This window comes from Ambystoma mexicanum, chromosome 6p (genome assembly GCF_040938575.1).
Source record: "Ambystoma mexicanum isolate Mex_15411 chromosome 6p, UKY_AmexF1_1, whole genome shotgun sequence".
Taxonomy (NCBI): Eukaryota; Metazoa; Chordata; class Amphibia; order Caudata; family Ambystomatidae; genus Ambystoma; species Ambystoma mexicanum.
This window is the reverse complement of record NC_090935.1, coordinates 892,039,202-892,058,732: the sequence shown is the minus strand read 5'-3', so window position 1 is coordinate 892,058,732 and position 19,531 is coordinate 892,039,202. Positions and strand designations below refer to the sequence as shown.

General features: G+C 43.6%; 1 protein-coding gene across 2 annotated transcripts in view; it reads left to right on the top strand.

Annotated features, from left to right (window-relative positions):
• Positions 1 to 19,531, top strand: part of MCC (MCC regulator of WNT signaling pathway) — a 2,118,336-nt gene that overhangs the window by 55,908 nt on the left and 2,042,897 nt on the right. For both annotated transcript variants that reach the window (XM_069625509.1, XM_069625508.1), the window contains exon 2: positions 14,157 to 14,404. In XM_069625509.1, coding sequence (XP_069481610.1) covers positions 14,157 to 14,404 — 248 coding nt within the window. The remainder of the gene's footprint in view (positions 1 to 14,156; positions 14,405 to 19,531) is intronic.

Sequence of the window (19,531 nt, the reverse complement as noted above, 5' to 3'; positions counted from 1 at the left end):
ACCTCCACAAGAGGGGGGGTTTAAGTTTTTCTTGTTGCATGCTTCCAATTGTTTTTTCTTCCAGTGTTCTAAAGCTCCTTATAAATTTTTCTATTGGTAGTTTTTGTTTTGTACTTGATCTTTGCCCTATCGAAGTTTTGGGTTTTGTAGCCGTGTCCATTTGGCTCTCGATCTTAGCCCACACCGAGGTACTCGTATCCTTTCTTGTCATCATCCTGATCTTTCTCAATTAGATCAACGAGATCACTTATCCGGCAGCGGCCGACAAGCCTCGGCCGGCTTGTTATGTTATTTTATTACTCCTTCCTTGTGAGGGGCGAATCTTTCTGTCAGTTGCGTGTTCTTAAAATGTGCGCTCATCCATTTACAGTCAGACAAGAGAGCCTCCATCATTAAAGATGTATCTAAAGATTTTCTCCTTGCCAAGTCGCATACACGGTTTTGCCACTTGGCAGATGCTTCCGCCTCCTTGTCTAAACGGGAATCGGCCTCATTAGCCAGGGACTCCCGTCCTACCAATTTATTAGACATAGCTGCAATTAGGGAGGACTGATCCAGCAAGCTAGTACATAAAGACTCGTGCAGCTTTGTAAAAGGCAATAAGGATGTTGTTATGGAGGACATCATGATCTGTTTGCAAAAAGGCTTCTCTAGTCCATCTGCTCTCATCAAGACATCCAGAGCGTTGATGAGAATGTTGACTGGACGACTATGCCGACGAGATGGTAGAAGAGCATCATCCCCATCCATGAACACTTGGTCATCAGCACTTTCATTAGCAATGGCCTCACTTATGGGTTATTACGTTGACCTTCCTCACCATCCATACCTGGTCCATCCACTCCTTTCATCTCCTGAGCTTTGACCACTTCCTTTGGCAGCACCTCAGTCCTATCGTCTGTTTGCTGTTGTACAGATCTCCACTGTGTTGGGCACATCACTCTGTCTGGGCGAGCGGACAAGATCCCCATTTTGGAAGCATGCAGTTCCTCAACGAAATCAGCCTGTTTTAAAGATTTGTCCAAGATCCTTAACCAATCCTTGACTCTCACCAGGCTAAGTCTTTTCTGATGGGTGATTTTAATAGTAAGATCAGTCAGCTCTTAAGCCAAAAGGGGTGCTAAGTCTGCATTCTGTCCACTTACTGGTCACCGCCGTGCTTCAATCCCACTCTCCTCACAATTCCCTTCTTGGCTTTTGCGCTCTTGTCCATTTGGGCAGACTTCCCTTTATCTTTGTTTGCCTCTGAGCACTTTCTATCCTCCAATGACGCCTCTCCAGCGTGCTTCAAGTCAGCCTGCTCTGCTAACAAACTCACATCCACAATCCCCCCTGTCTCTGTCGCTTCGCTCAGAGTTTGAAATAGGGGCCGGGGAGGCACGGGGGTGGGGTAAATCCCATCTGTCAATTCCCAGTCCTGACCACCATCCACCACATCGTTCACATTCCCCGCAGTAACACCCCATTTTACCTGAAGAGGGGTTTGAATCGCGGGCGGGCTCTTTGGTGTCAGCATTTCTCCAACAAGCAGATGTTCAATTTTAAACTGCTTTTACTGCGACACCCATCGAACTTCGGCAAATTCCCACTTGACTCCACTTTGTTATATGGGTGTAGAAGTCCAAGCAATCCTTGCACGAATTTAGACAGCAATCCCCCAGCCCCTGTACCGCACAAACGGTGTGGGCAGGACCGGGAGCTTCGTCTGCCTCAGTGTAGCGTGTACAGCGTGTCTGACTGGGCTGGCAGGATCCAAAGAGATTAACCTTGCAGTCTCCTGTCGGGCTACAACGCCCCCAACAGCACACTAATGGCCAAATTCTTGTGTTTCCATGTTTCTACATTCGGAACCAATGGAATGCCTAAGGGTTCTGTTGTCTGTACATAAGTGAACCGAGCTTGCCACCCGTTCACACCTAACACACTTATTCCGCTTACCGTTTATCAAGGTGGCAGAGGCTTTCACAGAACCTCTGCACGCTCATCTCTCCCCGTGCTAAGACGGTAGCCAGGGCCGGGGCTCAACAAACGGCACCGCTGTAAACTGCACGTTCCTAACTGCAAGTACCTCTGTATCTCGAAGTGGTCAGTGCAGTGCAGCTTGATGCTCCCTGGGCCTGCATCAGATTGGAGTTCGGCGCCCGCTACAACTCTGGTCTTCAGTACCTCCGATGAAATTCCTCTGCCAAACTTCCAAAAAATTAGAGGAAAGAACCACACAACCTCACAAGCCGGCTATTCACGTTACACATAATGTTGAAAGGAAAATTGTCTATCCCAATATGTCAGAAAATAAGTGTTTGATGCTAAAATTGTTGCAAAAAGGAAAAGATATTGTGCAGAAATGGTGTGCTAAAAAACAGCCAAATATTGATGCATTTTCGAAAGCTAGGACTATCGCAAATATAAGTTTGAAATATAAAAACTGTATCAGACAACATAAGCAGTCCCAACACAATGTGAATTGGATGATTGTTTATTAAGCCATGATTAACAATGACAGTCGCACATTTTGGCATTATGTAGGTAAATTCATGAAAATTGGAGATAAAGCTTTGGCTAATGTAATATCTGAATGTTTGGATGAATTGTACAAAGAAGCTGTACTACAGGGAAGAAGGCCATGATGAAGGCACCTGGGCCCGAATGTATCCCGAAAGTGGTGATTAAAGCTCAACCGGAGCAATGGGCTGAGATTCTTTATACTCTCTTTGTAAAAATTGTTAACTCTGGTAGTGTCACTCCTTCCTGGAAAAGGGCTAACATGGTGCCCATATTTAAGAAGGGTGTACGAACTGACAATAATTATAGTGTTTTGGCGCTATACAATGTTAAATCTAAAATAATTGCATCATGCATATTAGAGAAACTAGATGAATGGATAAAAGAAAATAAACACATTCCTCCCCAACAAACAGGTTTTTAAAAAGGGTTGAATACAATGGTAAATAGATTTGTTTTAATTAATTTGATCAGGTCTGCTCTGGTTTCTAATGAAAATAAGTTGTACATTTGTTACATTGCCCATTCTAAGGCTTTTGACTCTGTGCCTGCACCCTTTTATGGCAGAAGATATTGGACCTTGGATGTAATGGATCATTGTTGAATATGATCATTCAATTATACCAAAGCCCATCTGTATGTATTAGATTGGATTCTAGGGGTTTCATTTCTGGTGATATTGAGAGTAATGTTGGAGTTAAGCAGGTCTGCGTTTTAGCACCCCTGCTCTATAATCTTTGTCTCCGATATGCAACAATCTTGGAGAAGTTGCAGACACCTTCCACCAAGAAAAGGTAACTCATCTTTTGCATGGCTTCCTTACGCAGATGATACCTTATTGATGGAGAAGACTGCAGTAGGTCTGCAGTGGAGTATTAATGCTATCAACACTTGATAGCCGGTCTGCTAGCATAGCCAGTAGAGCGCTCGCTTTGACATCTGTGCAGAGCCTGCTGACGCAGGTTCAAATCCCAGCAGGGCCAAACTCAGCCTTTCACCCTTCCGAGGTCAATAAATGAGCACCACACACCGTGGGTAATAATAAGCAGCGCTCAAATACCTGAGGGTTCGTAGCGCTATATAAATGCTAAATTATTATTATTATTACTCCAAAGTTAATGGCCTGACTATCAATGTGGCCAAAACCAAAGTAATTATAATTTGTGGCTGTGGAAAGAAGGGTTGGGGTTTCTGTGGAAAATAGACAATACCCCCATTGATCTTTTTCATGATTGTTCATTTATGTATACAAATAAACTACAAATTAAATATTAAAGGACTTGCAGGTTTTATTATGGCTTACATTCTAAAAAGAATGAGTTATTAAATCAATAATTACAGATAGAGGTGGATATTCTATAATGGGCCTCATTAAATTGTATAGAAGCTGTAATTTACCAGGCACTTTGTATGGGTTGGAAGCTTTCACAAATGTAGAAGTCCAATGGATGCACTTCCTTGAAGGGAAGATCTGGAGATATTGTTTGGGACTACCTAATTGCACCCCTGTCTAAATCACTTGCAGCGAGATTGGATTGATGTCACTGCAAACATCCTGGTTGATTAAGCAATGTGAATGACTGAATATGGATCAGGAAGGTGGCTCTCTACTGTGCCGTTTCTTGTGCATGTTCAAGGGTAAGAGCGAAAACTAAAGATTTTAATATGTTGGAAATTAGATTCTTGTTTTTGTTGTTTTTTTTTAAATGTATTTTTTAGCTCAGTTGATTTTAATAAGAACCGTTTATTCTTTCAGTTGCAATTAAGTCTAAGAACCATAAAGCTGATCTCTGGGATAGATATCTATTAATTCTGAAGTTAACTGAGAAAGACAACTGTACTGAATATGCGACTTGGGGTTTAGCTATTTGATAAAAATGTAATAATAAGAGTGCTTAGGGATTTTATGTTGCGTATGAAAATTAATCAACTTCAGACATACGAGAATATAGGTGCATGGCAGGGTATAATTTACGGTACACAAGTGTGTGGACTCTGTAAGAGGAAGGTCAAAACTATACGCCATGTCTTAACCAATTGGCACATTTTAGCAGATAACTATGTAAAGGGTTTTACATGTTTTCTCTATAGACTTGAAGATATAGATTCTGATCAATTTTGATTTTATTTCTTTTTCTGGGAATTCTTTAGCTATCACTTCTGCTGCATTTTATGTCTGGATTGAGTTTAAAAATAGATCTAGATTACTGTTTGAGGTTGGGATTGATTTTGGGCGATGACAGTATGATGTAAATATTTGAATGAGTTTGACTGGATGATTTGTCTCGTATGATTATTGTAAAGTCTGTATTTGTGTATTATTACATAGTGAGTCTATGGTTTGTAATTAACCAAGCAAACAATAAAAAGTTCAGACTGCATCCATTTGTAAGGCCATTTTACTTACAGTTTATGTCTATGCAAAGGACATGCAGAGAAATGTATATGGAAGTTGGAACTTCCGCCAAATGTAGAAAAATACTAAGGCCCAATCTTCTTTGAGTGTGATTATCAGCAAAACAGCTCAACCTGGGACACAGAACACTTATTTTCACAGCCTTGAAGCTTAAAGGAACTCTATTTCTCAGCATATTTCTATAATTCAGTTCCATTGTAGAGAAAATGCATTTGTAATTTTAATATGTGGATCTTTCAATTGTGAACTCATGGGAAAATGCAATTCCGGGATTTCCTTACAGTGCCATGTTCCTAATATTGTTGGTAGAAGGTGCGCTTGTGAATTCTAATAGAAAATAACCTGTTATTAATTTTGAATTGTTGTATCTGGCTATACTTCTTTCGGCCAACCAGTGTTGTGGTGAGTGAGTGTTTGCATAGGAATTGTCATCTAGCTGTATCTTTCAAGCATTTTGTGGGTTTTTAAAAATAATTGTACTGCTTTCTGCATCGCGGCACGTTGCACTACCTGAATCCCTCTACCTTCTTCCCCGACTTCATCCCTCCCTCTCGCCTGCTTTCCTTCCTGCCCCTGACTGCTGATTGGGTCGTGGGCCCTGTGTTTGTGTATTGTGTAGAGTGTACATCTCAGACGCTCTGCACAGCCTTTTTTGCCGACCTGTGTTGTGGTGAGTGAGTGAGTGCCTGCATAGGAATCGTCATCCAGTTGTATCTTGCAAGCGTTTTGTGGGTTTTGAAAATCATTGTCTGCTTTCCACATCATAGTGTGTTGCGCTACCTGAATCCCTCTTACTGCTTCCTCGACTCCATCTGTCCTGCCCCCTGACTGCTGATTGAGGTTTCGGCCCAATTTAAGTTAACGCATCGGGGCAGCCTCTGCCCAGGCTGCCACCAGCGAAGGAACACGAGGCAAAGGACAGCTCCCGTTAGAAGCAGCTCCAGATTGTGTTTGCCAGTGTTCTCCAGCAGTGCCTGCAGCACAGCTGTCAACCAGCTGCTACTGAAAAAGTAAATAAGGTCCAGACAGGGGGACCACCCATTAATGGCCCCCATCAAACTGTCCAACCTGTCCTATTACTTAAAAGCTTGAAATCTGCCACACATTTGCATGCAAGCCATTTCTAGCTGCTAGCCCAACTGTGTTACTTTCTTTCTTAGACCATATCTTGCCTTACTGCTTTAGCTAGCCAGGTTTTACTATTGAGCACCCATCTTGGGCCCTTCTCCCTCTATCCAGGTTTCCAAATTCTGAGCGTTGCTGCATTTGCTGTTGTGCCCCCATTTTAGGTCCAGGTATCTCAAGTCTGAGTGTTACTGCATTTATTCTTGTTCCCATGCTTTAGGTCCAGGTATCCCAAATGTAGAGATTTCTGGTTTTACTGTTGCGCACACGTCTTAGGCCCTTTCCCCTTTATCCAGGTATCCCAATTCTGAGTGTTATTGCCTTTACTACTCTGCCCCCATTTTAGGTCCAGGTATCCCAAATATTGGGTTACTGCATTTACTGTTGTGCCCCCATTTTGGGCACAGGTATCCCAAAGTTAGAGGTTACTGGTTTTACTGTTGTGCACCCATCTTGGGCCCTTCTCCCCAATCTGGATGCACTAGCCACTGTTGCCTCTAGTTTGGGTATCTTTGCGCTCCGATCAGACTCTCAAATCTGAGTTGTACCTCAAGAGTTACACCATGTGTCTCCAACCCGCCCACCACCAGCCACACCCTTGCACGACCATGGCGATCAGCATACTCCCAAGCCAGACACTCGCACTACCTAGATCCCCCACACCCTCACCTTGCTGTAGAGCACTGCCGCACTGATCCAGATGCACTGATGACCACACTACCACATACAACCCACCACCACTCCCACATACAAGAACAGCTTTCAAGCACTCCAGAACACATCCGCCCTATACCACCTACTCTCGCTCCCTCCTTCTTGAACCCTTTACACCACTCACCTGTAATCATGCACAAAGACACACTGCCTCCCACCACAACCCATCTGCTCACTTACACATGGAGCCCTCAAATTCGCCGGAACACACCCCTTCCGCATTCCACCCTTCACCATGCACCCTCTTCCCCAAACCCAATAGCACAAACACCCACACCCCTGACATACACACCCCCTCTCAGCACACACTACACCACTCTCATACTCATGAAGTTCTCACACACTCCCAGCCCTCCGACTCCTCCAAACCCTCACTACCACCCGCCCTCCCATAGAACCCACACCCTCGCAGCACCGACCCTCCAACTCTCGGAACAGAGGAGCTCTCTGGCGCTCTCAAAAATATGGGCCCTCTGCCAACTCAACCCTTGTGCCTTCTTTCTGAAACATACCCTGCACCTCTCTCGCCGCCCCTGGCACCCTCAGCTACAAACCCAGAGACCACCAGACACCTCAGCTCATCTCCCACACAAGGGGAGGCTCCTATCAACCCAACTGCTCCCCCTCCCCCCAGCACCCTCCAAACAGACACCCTTCCTCACACACACACTTGACTTGTCCCACACTCTCGCCACACCCACCCAGGAGGAATTACGGGGAAGCCCTCCCCTGTCTGGCGCTACCCCCTTTGCCTCAAATACACTCATCTTGGCAAGCCTTGCCCAATCATCTTCTCCACCACACTGACCACCCCCAAATGGCCTCATCCCACTAGCCGCATCCCTTCACTGAGTGTGGTGCGTGTTGCCCTTTCCCGAACCATTGCCTCCACCCCCTTTCCCGCTGACCCCCGCCACCCTCTCGCACACTCCCTCAGCACCCAAACGCACAAAACACAGAGGTAGACAATGAGCCTTGCCCTCAACTGTGCTTGTCTCACCTGCCCTACACTTCTCAATCCACCTCAGTCTCCTACCCCCACTGCCACAATCCCCTCTACTACCCATGCCTCCCCCCTTGTACACAGTTTCCCCCTTCTCTCTCCCTCAACCCCCATCCCCTCCCTTTCCCATCCCCCATGCACCACCACCTATCAACACCTAGCCAGACACCTCTGTACTACCCACCACGCCTCAACTCTCTGAGCCTTTCGCCATCACCCGAACCCTCCTTCTTATACCACTACTGATTCGAAGCCCTGCGACCGCCCAGTCCCTCTTTCAATTCCGTAGCCACCCACAGCCCGATACACACCAAATACAGTATTCCCCCTGACCACCTCTGTCAGTCCTATCACACTGCGCTTTCTTGAGCTTGCCCACATGCTTTATTTTACGTGGTCTAGAGCATCCTCCCATCATGCACGCCCATACTGATTTCACATCTAGCGTGATACCTTTCTCAGCAAGTTGGTAGGTGACCTCTTCCCAGAATCTGTGGACTTCCGGGCATGCCCAAAACATGTGCATCATCCCCGCATTTACTTCTCCACACTTGGGGCACATTTGTATTGTAGTGTTCCTAAATCGGGCTATCTTTTGGGGGGGGTCATGTACGCTCTATGGTCACATATAACTGGATCTGTTGTAACCTCACGTTCCTGGACACTTTCTTGTGGTATCTTTGTACTATCTCCCACTGTCCATCCTGCATAGGCTCCCCTGCATCTTCCTCCCATTCCCGTCTCAATTGGATCACCTCTTTCCCAACCCTGGACATTATTAGTTTGTATGTCCGGGATACTTCGTGCCCTCCTTCCGAGATATTGTATATTGTCTCTATAGCCGAGTCTGGTTCATCTTCTAGCGCTGCTTCCGACCAAGTGGCTTTGATCTGCTTTACCAGTCTAATGTAGGTGATGTATTGCCCATTAGAGTCGTGAATTCCAATGCTTTTCCTTCCTGCCATACATCCCCCACTGTCGCTATGCCCACCGTTTCCCATCATCTTCCTTAGTTGTATATCCGCCCTCCCTCCCCCAGTGCCACTAGCGGCACTTGGGGGAGCACAGAGTCTGGTTTTTCATGATCCGGTTCGCCTTGCACCATGTCTGCCATCCCATTTCTAACAGCCTAGATCTCCCTTATAGTTCGGACTTGGGTAGCCATATTAGTTCCTTTAGGAAGAAGGGTGTGCATTCTGATTTCAGCAGTCTGGACTCTGCTGTCGTGTTTTCAGTTAGCCGTACTGTAGTTGCCTAGCCAGGTGGTATATTTCGAAGTTGGATAATTTTATGCCTCTCTCATACGCATTTTGTAGCTTCCATAGAGCCACTCGGTTTCTAATGTGCCAGATAAAGCTTCTGCACGTGCTCTGTAGCCTATTAAAGAAGTGTTTGGGCAACATGTATGGGATATTCACAAAGAAGTGTAGCAGCCTAGGCAACACCACCATTTTCAACAATGCTACCCTTCTCATCATGGCTAAGGGAGGTTTGTCCCAAAACTTCATGCTGTTCTCAATGTTAGTTACTGCTTTCACTGTATTGTGCCTGTATTCGTCTTCTATATTATGATAGATACTGATTCCTAAATATCTGAATGTGCTAGTCTTCCAGGGTATTTGTAGGACTCGCAGGTCGTTTTTAGCCATCCCTTTGTATCTCCTTAGGGGGAATATTCTTGACTTTCTGGGGTTAACTGCTATGTCGGAGTATGATGCAAATCTCTCCATCACTTCTAGGATGTATTGCAAGTTTTCTTCTGGGTATCTCGTACAGCAGCCTATCGTCTGCATACAAGGATATTGGATGCGGGCCTTCTCTGGTGTAGACTCCTACTTCTTCGTATTGTTGCCTTAAATATATTGCTAAGGGTTCCAGTGCTAGGATATACAGCATGGGTGACCATGGGCAGCCTTGTCTAGTGCCCCTACTGAGCAGCCATTCATCCGAGGTGATCGCCCCCGTCTTGGCCCTGGCAAGTGGCAAGCTGTACAACATCTTCACCCATTCCAGGTACCCAGGCCCCATACCATTATTCTTTTAAAGCTGCCATCAACCAGGGCCACCTTACTGAATCGAAGGCGTTTGCGTCTCTTTCAGTCTCTTCCATGATGCAGTGAATCCATCTATGATTGTCGGCGATGCTCCTATGTGGAACATATATGGTCGTGGTGTATGAGGTTGTCTATGACTAATTTGAGTCTATTGGCTAGTACTGCTGTTAATATTTTACCATCTTGGTTTAACATGGATAACGGTCTGTTTGAACTACAATCTGTGTTTGGCTTGAGAAGCGGGATGATTATTGCCTCTCTCAGGGAGTTTGGTAGTCTCCCTATTTCGAAGGCCTCATTCAGCATTGCTAACAGCAGGGGAAGTACCTCTGCCTTGTACGCTTTATAAAACTCACTGGGGAACCCATCCGTCCCCGGGGTCTTACTTGTTGGTAGTTGCCTGACCACTATTTCCAGCTCCTCTAGTGTAATGGGGGCGTCCAAATTCTCTCTCTCCTCCACACTCAGTTTAGGTAGCCCAATATCCTGTAGTATCTCCCTCATTTCATTCTCGTCTGCCTCTCCAGTGTCTTCATATAGGTGTTGGTAGAACTCCACAAAACCTTTGTTCACACCCTCTTGGGTGTCTAATGTTTTGCCATTTTCTCCCTTTATCTCACTTATTGCTTGTCTCGGGGTTTCTTGTTTGTATAGCCATGCCAGCAGCCTTCCTGATTTACCCCACCCCCTGCATGTTGCCGTTCAATGTATTTCTTATAGTTTAGGTTACATAGTCTCTCCCAGTATACCCCACATTCCTGGCGTAATTGGTTCATGGTTTCGGCCTGTTCTAATGAGGTGTCTCTGTTGCTCATAATTATTTCAGTTTTTTGCAACTTCTTCGTTATTTCCCTTTTGGAGCCCTCTGGATTTTGATATTGCTGCCCCTCTGACGACTACCTTAAATGCCTCCCACAGGGTGCTTTCCGATGTTATACTTCTGGTGTTGTTTTGGAAATATTCCATTATCTCTTCTTAGGTCCTCTCTAAATTCAGCATCTTTCAGTGCTTCGGCTCGGAGCCGCCATGTTGGGATCTTGTCTCTGGGGGGCTGATGCTGCCACGTTAGGATCAATGGTGAGTGGTCTGATAGGAGCCTTGCTTTGTATTCCGCCTTCACTATTTCCCCGGAGAGTTCTAGGCTGGTGAACATGTAATCTAATCATGTGTATAGGTTATGTGGGGCTGAATAGTGTGAGTAGTGTCTTTCGTGTGGTTGGCCCACCCTCCACACATCCTCCAGCTGAAAGTCTCCCAGCAGGGTGTTCAGGGTCCTAGCGGCTGGGTTGGGTTTATTCAGTTTATCGTCCGCTCTATCCGCTTTGGGGTCTAGAGTACAATTGAAGTCCCCACCCCATATGACAGTACCTCCCATATGTGGGCTGATTTTTTCCCTACAGGGCCCGGAAGTAGGCCACTGTGTCCTGATTCGTGGCATATGTATTAATTATGGAATTAGGAGGTAGGGTGGGCACTGCTTCATTTCAAAGTTTCGCTTATTGATTCCCAATTATTTATGGGGGCTCACCCTTTAGCCTAGGCACCAGGTTATAGCAATATCCACAAAGTAGGGACGGACAACTTCCATCCCTGGATGAGCTCACTCTCACTTCCCTTGTGGGGTTTCAATCAACTTTCAAAATAATTAGTTCTTCATTCGGTAGTTATGTTCCAAATTATCAATCCACAGTTCTTTGTATGGTTTTATCAAATGTTCTTATTTATTCCTGACCAGTCTGTGTCACAATATTATTGCCAATGCATTTCGGACCTCCGTCCATCAACAGGGCTGTTAACACTACTATTAGTAAATCAGTGACAATCCCATCATTGTAATCCATTCCCAATTAATCACCATGAAGTGAAATCCGTAAAGAAAATTACACATACCAGGTTATGGTTATGATCCAATGTGAGGTTCAAACAATGCAAAAATACAAGAAACACTAAAATTCATTGTATACCATTGTTGGGCGCTATTTGTTATTATTTGAACTAATTATTTTGAAAGTTGATTGAAACCTGACAAGGGAAGTGAGAGTGAGCTCATCCCCACTGTAGTACATTCAGAATAATTATATATGACAGTAATTTAGTAATGATCCTTGTCAGTGGCATGTTGTGCCCTTGCCTAATTTTACAAATGGCATGACATTCTGGCTCCAGCCCTGCGATCTAATACAAAGAGGTTTAACCTGAACTACAGAAATGCCATTGGAATTAATGATTAAAGGTGATCATGCATGACGAGGGTAGCAGTGAAAATACAAAATGGAAATACCACATTGCTTCCTTCTTTTCACCCATGAATTGAACTATAGAAGGAACGCAAGCAGAACACGTTCCCTTACGCCCATCTTTTCACTCTGAAAATGAATATGTAATAAAAATTCTGTCTTTATGAGTAAAAATGTGATATAACCTATAGCTACATGCACTTTTGTTCCATACTTGCCCTGTGGCTGCTCTTCGACCTTATGTGGAACGTACATTTATTTGGTTAAACTTTAAAAAAATTTAGCCTAGGCATGTTTTCGTTTTTTTTAATTGGAAAACGTTACTTTTTCCCGCTAATTAGAGAAAGGGTTTGCAAACTAATATGCGCCGAGGACACTGAGACTTGGACATGCAGTCTACTTGTCGTCTTTTAGACTCGCGGTACAGGATTTACTTTTCTAAGGAAAGACCACAGAAACAGTTATCCTTTTTAAACAACATCAATGCTAATAAGTGACAATACAGAGAGTAGGTTAATCCCTCTTTGAATACATCGCCCCTCGTTCGACCCCATGAATGTAATGCATCTGGGTCTTGTGTAGCCTGATGTTTGGCGACATCCTGGCCCTTGCTGCGGAGGGCCTAGCTGACACCCATTCATTGGGTATCGACCCTTCTGATCAGAGGCCTAGCCAGGATTGGCTAGCAAGTGGGGCCTAAAGCTAATGTAGTTGGGCCCACCACACTGACATTAACATTTGTAAATCCCCACACAGTGCTGCTGAGTGGGCATTAACAGATTTTGGGTGGGCCTTGCCCGCTCAGGCCCTACCCTTTCTACGCCTCTGCTTCCGATACACCTGGCTCGCTACTGTATGGAAGGTAACTACATTTGCAAGAGCCTCGCCCTATCCCTTCTTGCACGGGGGTCTGTTTCAGTGTCTCTAAGGAGGTTGCATCAGTCAAGGTCAAACATGGTGGTCTGCTTAATATAGAGTGCATGACTTCAGTTAGGAAGGGCAAGGGAAGTGTTGTCACGCTCACTGTGTTCTGATGACCTCGTGAACTGCTCAACAGCCTATCCCCCCCACCCCCCCCATCCCCCCCATCCCAAACCCAGAACTGTTGAATCTAATGTCTGGGCTACAGAGAGTAAGGGCAGCCTTAGAAACATCCATCGTCTTAAGAGAGGGATCTCTTGTGATGCACTGCAAAGAGTGCTTGTCACGCTTAACATGCGTAGGGGTTTTGGTAGGCACCATTAATGAGTGTGGCAATACCTCCATGTGCTTCTGCTCTGTGGCACTGTTGGTGCAGGAGTTAGACTATGTATCATTGTTAATGTAAAAACACTTCTCCCATTGTTTTCTTGACAGAAGGGTGATCATACTCAGTGTTTTGATCTTCGTAGCCATTGACTATTTATCTAGCTAGCTATATTTTTTTTGTATAGCACAATTTGCCCGTAGGCCTTGAGGCACTTTGACTTCATCAAAATCGGACTCCACAAGAGTGCAACATGCAATAAGTGTGCCAGGAAATGTGTTATTGTACTCCTCTAACATAGATGGTATGTGTTTCTGCCCCCACCTAACTGCTGAGAGATGAGACTCCAGTACCTCCTCGAGCATATCATCTTGTGCGTCTGACACGGGAGGTGGGGCAGTGCATCTGAGCTCGCACCTGGAAAGACGCAAGCAGATGTGGGTGATTTGTAGGTTTGGAAGAACTTGTATGTCCCTGTTAAGTTGTAATATAAAAAAATCCTCTCAATGCAGAAATTGCTGCCGTTTAGGTGGGCATTGGCCGTTTAGGTGGGCATTGGCTCACAAACTCTTCAGAAAATAGTGTGTACGTTTCTTAACTAACAAGCGCAGAACAAAACTCCTTGGATTACATTTCTAAGGCCATGGCCCTTGAATGAAGGATTTAGTTTGGGCATAGTCCAAAAGCGGGTTTGCTGTTGCAACAGCCTTTCTTGATTATGGTCACTTCTATTAGCTTTAATAATTGGGATCTGGAGTTGTTTGAATAAAGATTTTTCGGATTGTTCAGTTTTTTTGCGTAGGCGTATGCACTTAATAAAACCTTTCTGTCGATTTGTGTGTTTCTGATCCCTTTGTAGAAATGACCTGTTGATGGTGTGTCGACAGCTGAACATGGAGGAGTCGGTGGCTGAAGTCATGCGCCAGCTCGGGGCACACGAGAGCGGCAAGATTTCCTTCCAGGAGTTTACCAGGTGCCGCATGCAGCTCGTACGTGAAATCAGGAAGCAAGAAGTGGAACTTTCAGTCAAGTCGGATGACTCTTGCAAAAGGAAAAAGATCCGTGACAGGATAACATCCTGGCCAACTGGCAGCGATAATAGTTTGGGTATGTACATTTAATGATAATCCCTGTGTCTGCGCCGTATGTGGATTTGATCAGTCACCATCGAGGATTTTGTTAGCCTAATTACCAATTAATTCTGAGTGGCAAAATCTGAACTACAATCGCACCTTTTGGAGGCTACGCCAGAAGGGGAGGGTTCAGGCAGATATTTGGGTCTCGCCTGAAATGTACAGTTTCGAATCCACCGTACCATTGACTTGGGTTATGTTAACAGAGCTACAAGGAAACGGGCCCATGCAATCACTAGATAAAAGAAAACATGATTTTCTTCATGGCGACTTGAAGCATTGCTGTTGCCACTATTGCTACATTTAGTTTATTAAAAGTTTATAGCGTAGCTGGTGTTTTTTTATGCTTGACACTATTTTAAGAGTTGCCCTTATCGGACCCCACCTTGTATACTGCCTCTAAACATTCTATGTTTAATGCGATGTCTTAAGTTTTTAGACTGCATCAAAGCACTCTGCTGTGAAAAATGTGCGCATTCTGTTTGCTATTCTGCTTTCTGTAAAGAGGCATATTACCCCTCCACCATAATCAAAACATTTTGTTATCATTTTACTAGTTTCTGGCCTCATTTTCAATCGAGATTATATGCCCTTTTAGTAAAAGTCAACTATGTATATTTATTATCTTATTTCTATTCATCCTACATTTTTCTTAATCAACAGTCCAGTTTTTTTATTGATAGTTCGTAACACGCTAATGGAAGTCATGCAGTTACTGCAGAGCGTGCAAAAAGGCAAGATACTAGGCTGTATGGGCAAAGTGCATGGAGGAGGATGCGGAAAAGTAGAACATTGAAGAAATGAAGTGTTACAAAACTGAGACGGAACAGACGATTGTTTAGGCTTCTTTTAAAGGTTCTGCATCTCCATTCCCAGATGAGGTAATAGAGATTTGGGAGGTTTTGGAGTTTGCATTGCAAAAAGACAACCTCCAATCCAGTGTTTATGGTATTGTGACTTCTTGAGGAGCGGTACACTGGAGGAAGGAAGGTGTAATTGTGGTTCTAGTCCTGTGTGCGACAGAGTGGGTCTTGGAAGATATGTGGAAAGGAGTTGTGGAGCTGGTCCGGATCCTTCAAAGCCGCAGTAAGGTTGGTTATGGGATTAAGGCTAAAGATCATATTTTAATGGGCTTGTTTTTAATGACTTGGAGTTTGGTTGTGTTCAATTTGGAGACATCGATATGGTGGTCTGCATAGTCGAGTTGGAAAATAATTATGGCCTAGATTAGGGATGTTTTTGATTGTTTGCGGAGAGGAAGGCCATGTTGTAGGCAAGGTTGAGGTAATGGTTGCTGCCTTTGAGGACTTGCTTAATTTGGCATTGTAACGTGAGCTTATTAATTAGTTAATTAATAATACTCAGGGCTAAAGCACCATTGAAGCCACATAAAATACAAATACAGATCACCTGAGCTGACACAAAGACATTTTTTTTTCGCAGTCCGATTAAAAGTAGGGAAGTGTGATGTAGTTCCTGACAAGGCCTCTGTTTTGAAGTGTTCAGTCAGATTTTGTTTGCGATTCTTTGAGCAACTTGCAGGCATGTTACTGCTGGGGGACGACAGTTTGTCTGCACCTATGAACTGTGGCTGGGCTGCTCTTGCCACCAACGAAGTCTGTATGAAGTGTTAAGCACGTGAAGACTCCTGCCAGTGGATGGGTGGGTGGGGGGGGGGTGGTGGTGGTGGTGGTGGTTCTGGTGGTGGTTCTGGTGGTTCTGGTGGTGGTTCTTTCTTTTTATAGGTTGTAATATTGGCATGTGGGCAAGCAGTTCTTTTGGAAGGATTTGTTAATAATGCTGCACCTAGCCAGGGAAAGTCCTTCTGGCACGGACCGGAAAAGTATTGTATGGGGAGCCAGTCTGTTCTGCAGGTTTGATGGCTTTCTCTTTCTGGGTGCCCTGGATTAGGCCAATTCTTAATATTGAGAATATCTGAAGGGCTGTCTACTGAAGGAAGATTATAGGCTACAAAGGAGGGGACACTTCACAATGTTGGCACAGATGTTGTGAATTTTCGTGTTCAAGATGTCCATGAGTATATTTCAAATATCTTGGTGGGTTGTACATTTTGGCTTAATCAGACATTGGTCTATTTAGAAGAGCCTGGTGATTTATTTGTTTGCATTGTCAATATCCTGGTTTAACATTCTTGCTTGGATGAGATGCCTGCTTGTTTGTAATTGGTCTTGAATGCGACCGGTGCATTTATTGGTTGAAACGCAAAATGTGTTCCTTCAGCTCCCAAGGTGTATGCAACCACTTCCGGCTTAAGAAAGGTTGGGGAGTGAACCATTTCATTAAGTGATGGGAGAAGATGTTTGGCAGTTCTCCTTTTAGGGGTTGCTTGTAGGTTTCTCGCAAATGGTAGTCGAGCCATTAAAAGGAAGTACGATTCCTGGGATGGAGGCTGTGTTTGAAGTGTCTAGCAAAGGACTCTAGGACATTTTGGTTTCACTCCATTTTGATGGTACCATGTTTTATTTTCCTTTTCTCTCTATTATAGTCTTGCCTCTGAAGGCAATACTGATATATGCCTAATATCATACTGAAAGTAATACTTAAAGTTAAAAACACTCTGGTATTGCATGGTCCGGTATTAACCACCCTCTATGGTAGTTAATAGCTTGTTTAATCACTTTCGTGGATCATCTCATGATTCCTGGAGAACCTGTCAATCCATTATGAGAGTTTGCATGACTGAAGACATGACAACCCTAAAGATTAGTTGCTATTTCTCAAGTATCATAGTTCATCACCATTAGATTTGCTCATTTAGTCAGAATTAGTGTTATCTGTATATGGTCGCTTATTGAATAATTATGCTTTGCAAATAATTGTGATGAGTGCATAATATAGACATCAGCACTGGCTGTTCGCATATTTGTGGGTCTTTTCCAAATTGGAGCAGGGTGATTTTGAGGATTGCATTTTTTGCTAAAAGCACTGGGGGACTGGGATTTCCATCTACCATGCAAAGTTATTGTACCCTTGTACAAGTGAATACCTTTTAATGCATATCTTGAAAGACATATCAGAAGGCAATCCCAATTTTTTTAAAGCATTTTTAAAAACTACACCAAAATTTAAACGGCATCAAATGAGATTCAGATAGTTGAAAGAGAAATAACTTAAATCATTACTGGTTGTCTCTAAGAAGAAAATTGTTCCTATATTTTCATGGTAGCCCTGGAATATTTTGACCAGCACTGTAAATAATCTGAAGCTTGGTGCCTAGATGTCAGTTGTTGACTTGGCAACCGTACAAGCCATATGTTCTGCTGAATGTGGCATTGTGTAATTCCTGGCATATTACACCAGCCTCATCTTATCACCATTGGTTTATCTTCTCTGATAAATATGTGGGACAAACCAATATCTCCTACACAGCAGTTCACATCTTGTTTCTAACTTCATATGGAACAAGTGACGCTGAATGGAATGTGCTTGTCGTGATATTTCACCAGCACCTCTCCCCCCTTACCTGCAGTCGATTAATAGCCATGACCAGATCACACCTTTTTTGTTTTATCTTTTTGCTGTTTCTTCTTTATAGATCATCATAAATGTGTGCACTTCTTGTAAAGTTGTCATGAGCTCTCCATATGGTAGAATTATCCTACGCTTTTGTCCTTATCTTATTTTTCCAGTGTGGCATTCTTGAGTAGTGTGAGGAGCCAGGAATGAGACGCAGATACATAGGCCACGTTTGTTTTTACAAACTTTTATTAACAAAAATGGGGGTTGAAAAATACCTCACTATCCCTAATCTAGGAGTAATTTCCAAACAAAAGGTCTGTCCTGTGTCCCTAATCCTATTCTTGCCCTCGCACTCTAACTAAACTCCAAGGTGTAAGGGTATTTACTCTTGAATTTTCTAAGTGTTCACATGTTCAAGTTCAACGCAAACATTCCCATCCAACAAATACGTTTCCAATGAACAATGTTCATAGTTACAGGGATCAGATTCCTTCCCCAGATTCCTTGTATCAAGTTTCACCAACTCAAACGAATATTCATGTTCCAAGAGGATTTCTCTCTCCACTCTGTGTATTTACTTCTCTTGGGGTATCAGCTCCCTTCCCCAAGCTTTCTCTTCCCCTTTTACACATTACAAATCCCAAGGGTATGTCTCTTCCTAAGGACTCTTTCTCTCAGTACAATTTCACAGCAGTTCATTAATTCAAGGGCACAGCCTTCCTTAAAGTTCTTTACAATAGGTCTTCACCTGGGATACGAACCCGCCAGGCCTTAACACACAAATGCCCCACTTTCACTTCACCTGTTGCACTTTCCTACCAGGGCTTTACTACACACACATACTTAACTTGGATTTGTGCATAGGAATTTTTGTGGAAATTATAAGGTGTGAAGAAAAACACCTAACAAAAAATTATTCGTTTGTCCATCCTCTAAAATACTGTGAAGAATAAAAGAAAAACTTCTAACACTGAATTGGTATGACTCACCTTTGAATAATTTTTTGAATAAGGTTGGCGCATGTGAGTAACTTTTCTAAATCCTTTTCTTACTTATATTGCATCTGTGCAGCAGCTACACAGTTTTGGAGAAATATTCATGCTGACAACCCAAATCATTTATTTAAAATTGCACAGTATTTTGACTTTTTTGTTTCATATTACATACTAGCGGTCGCCAAGGGAGTACTTCCTTTTTTTGCTGCATAGGTTTTTTTCCTTTCTCAAATATTCAAGAAGCCCCCAGGCAGACGCTAAACTTAATAACCAAATAATACCAATGGAAGAAGCATTTAACATCGGAGAAGCACAAGCAAATGAACTTTTTTCTAGGACATCATCAAACTAGCACCTCCTCCTCAAAACAGCAAAACAAAAACTCATTAAAACATTTGTTTGAACAATTAGAAAGTTTGAGTAAAAGGGAATTAAACAAATGGTGGGAGATAAAAACCCTAAAAATGTACTCGGAGGTCAATAGGATTCCCAGAGGCCTCCGGATCTGCATTTTTCCGTCCTTTGAAGATGAAGACATCACAGCTTTAAATGATTGGGTAGAATTACTCCACAATACTTCGAAAGAAATGATGATACGGTTAATAAATCAAGCAGCCTTAACACAT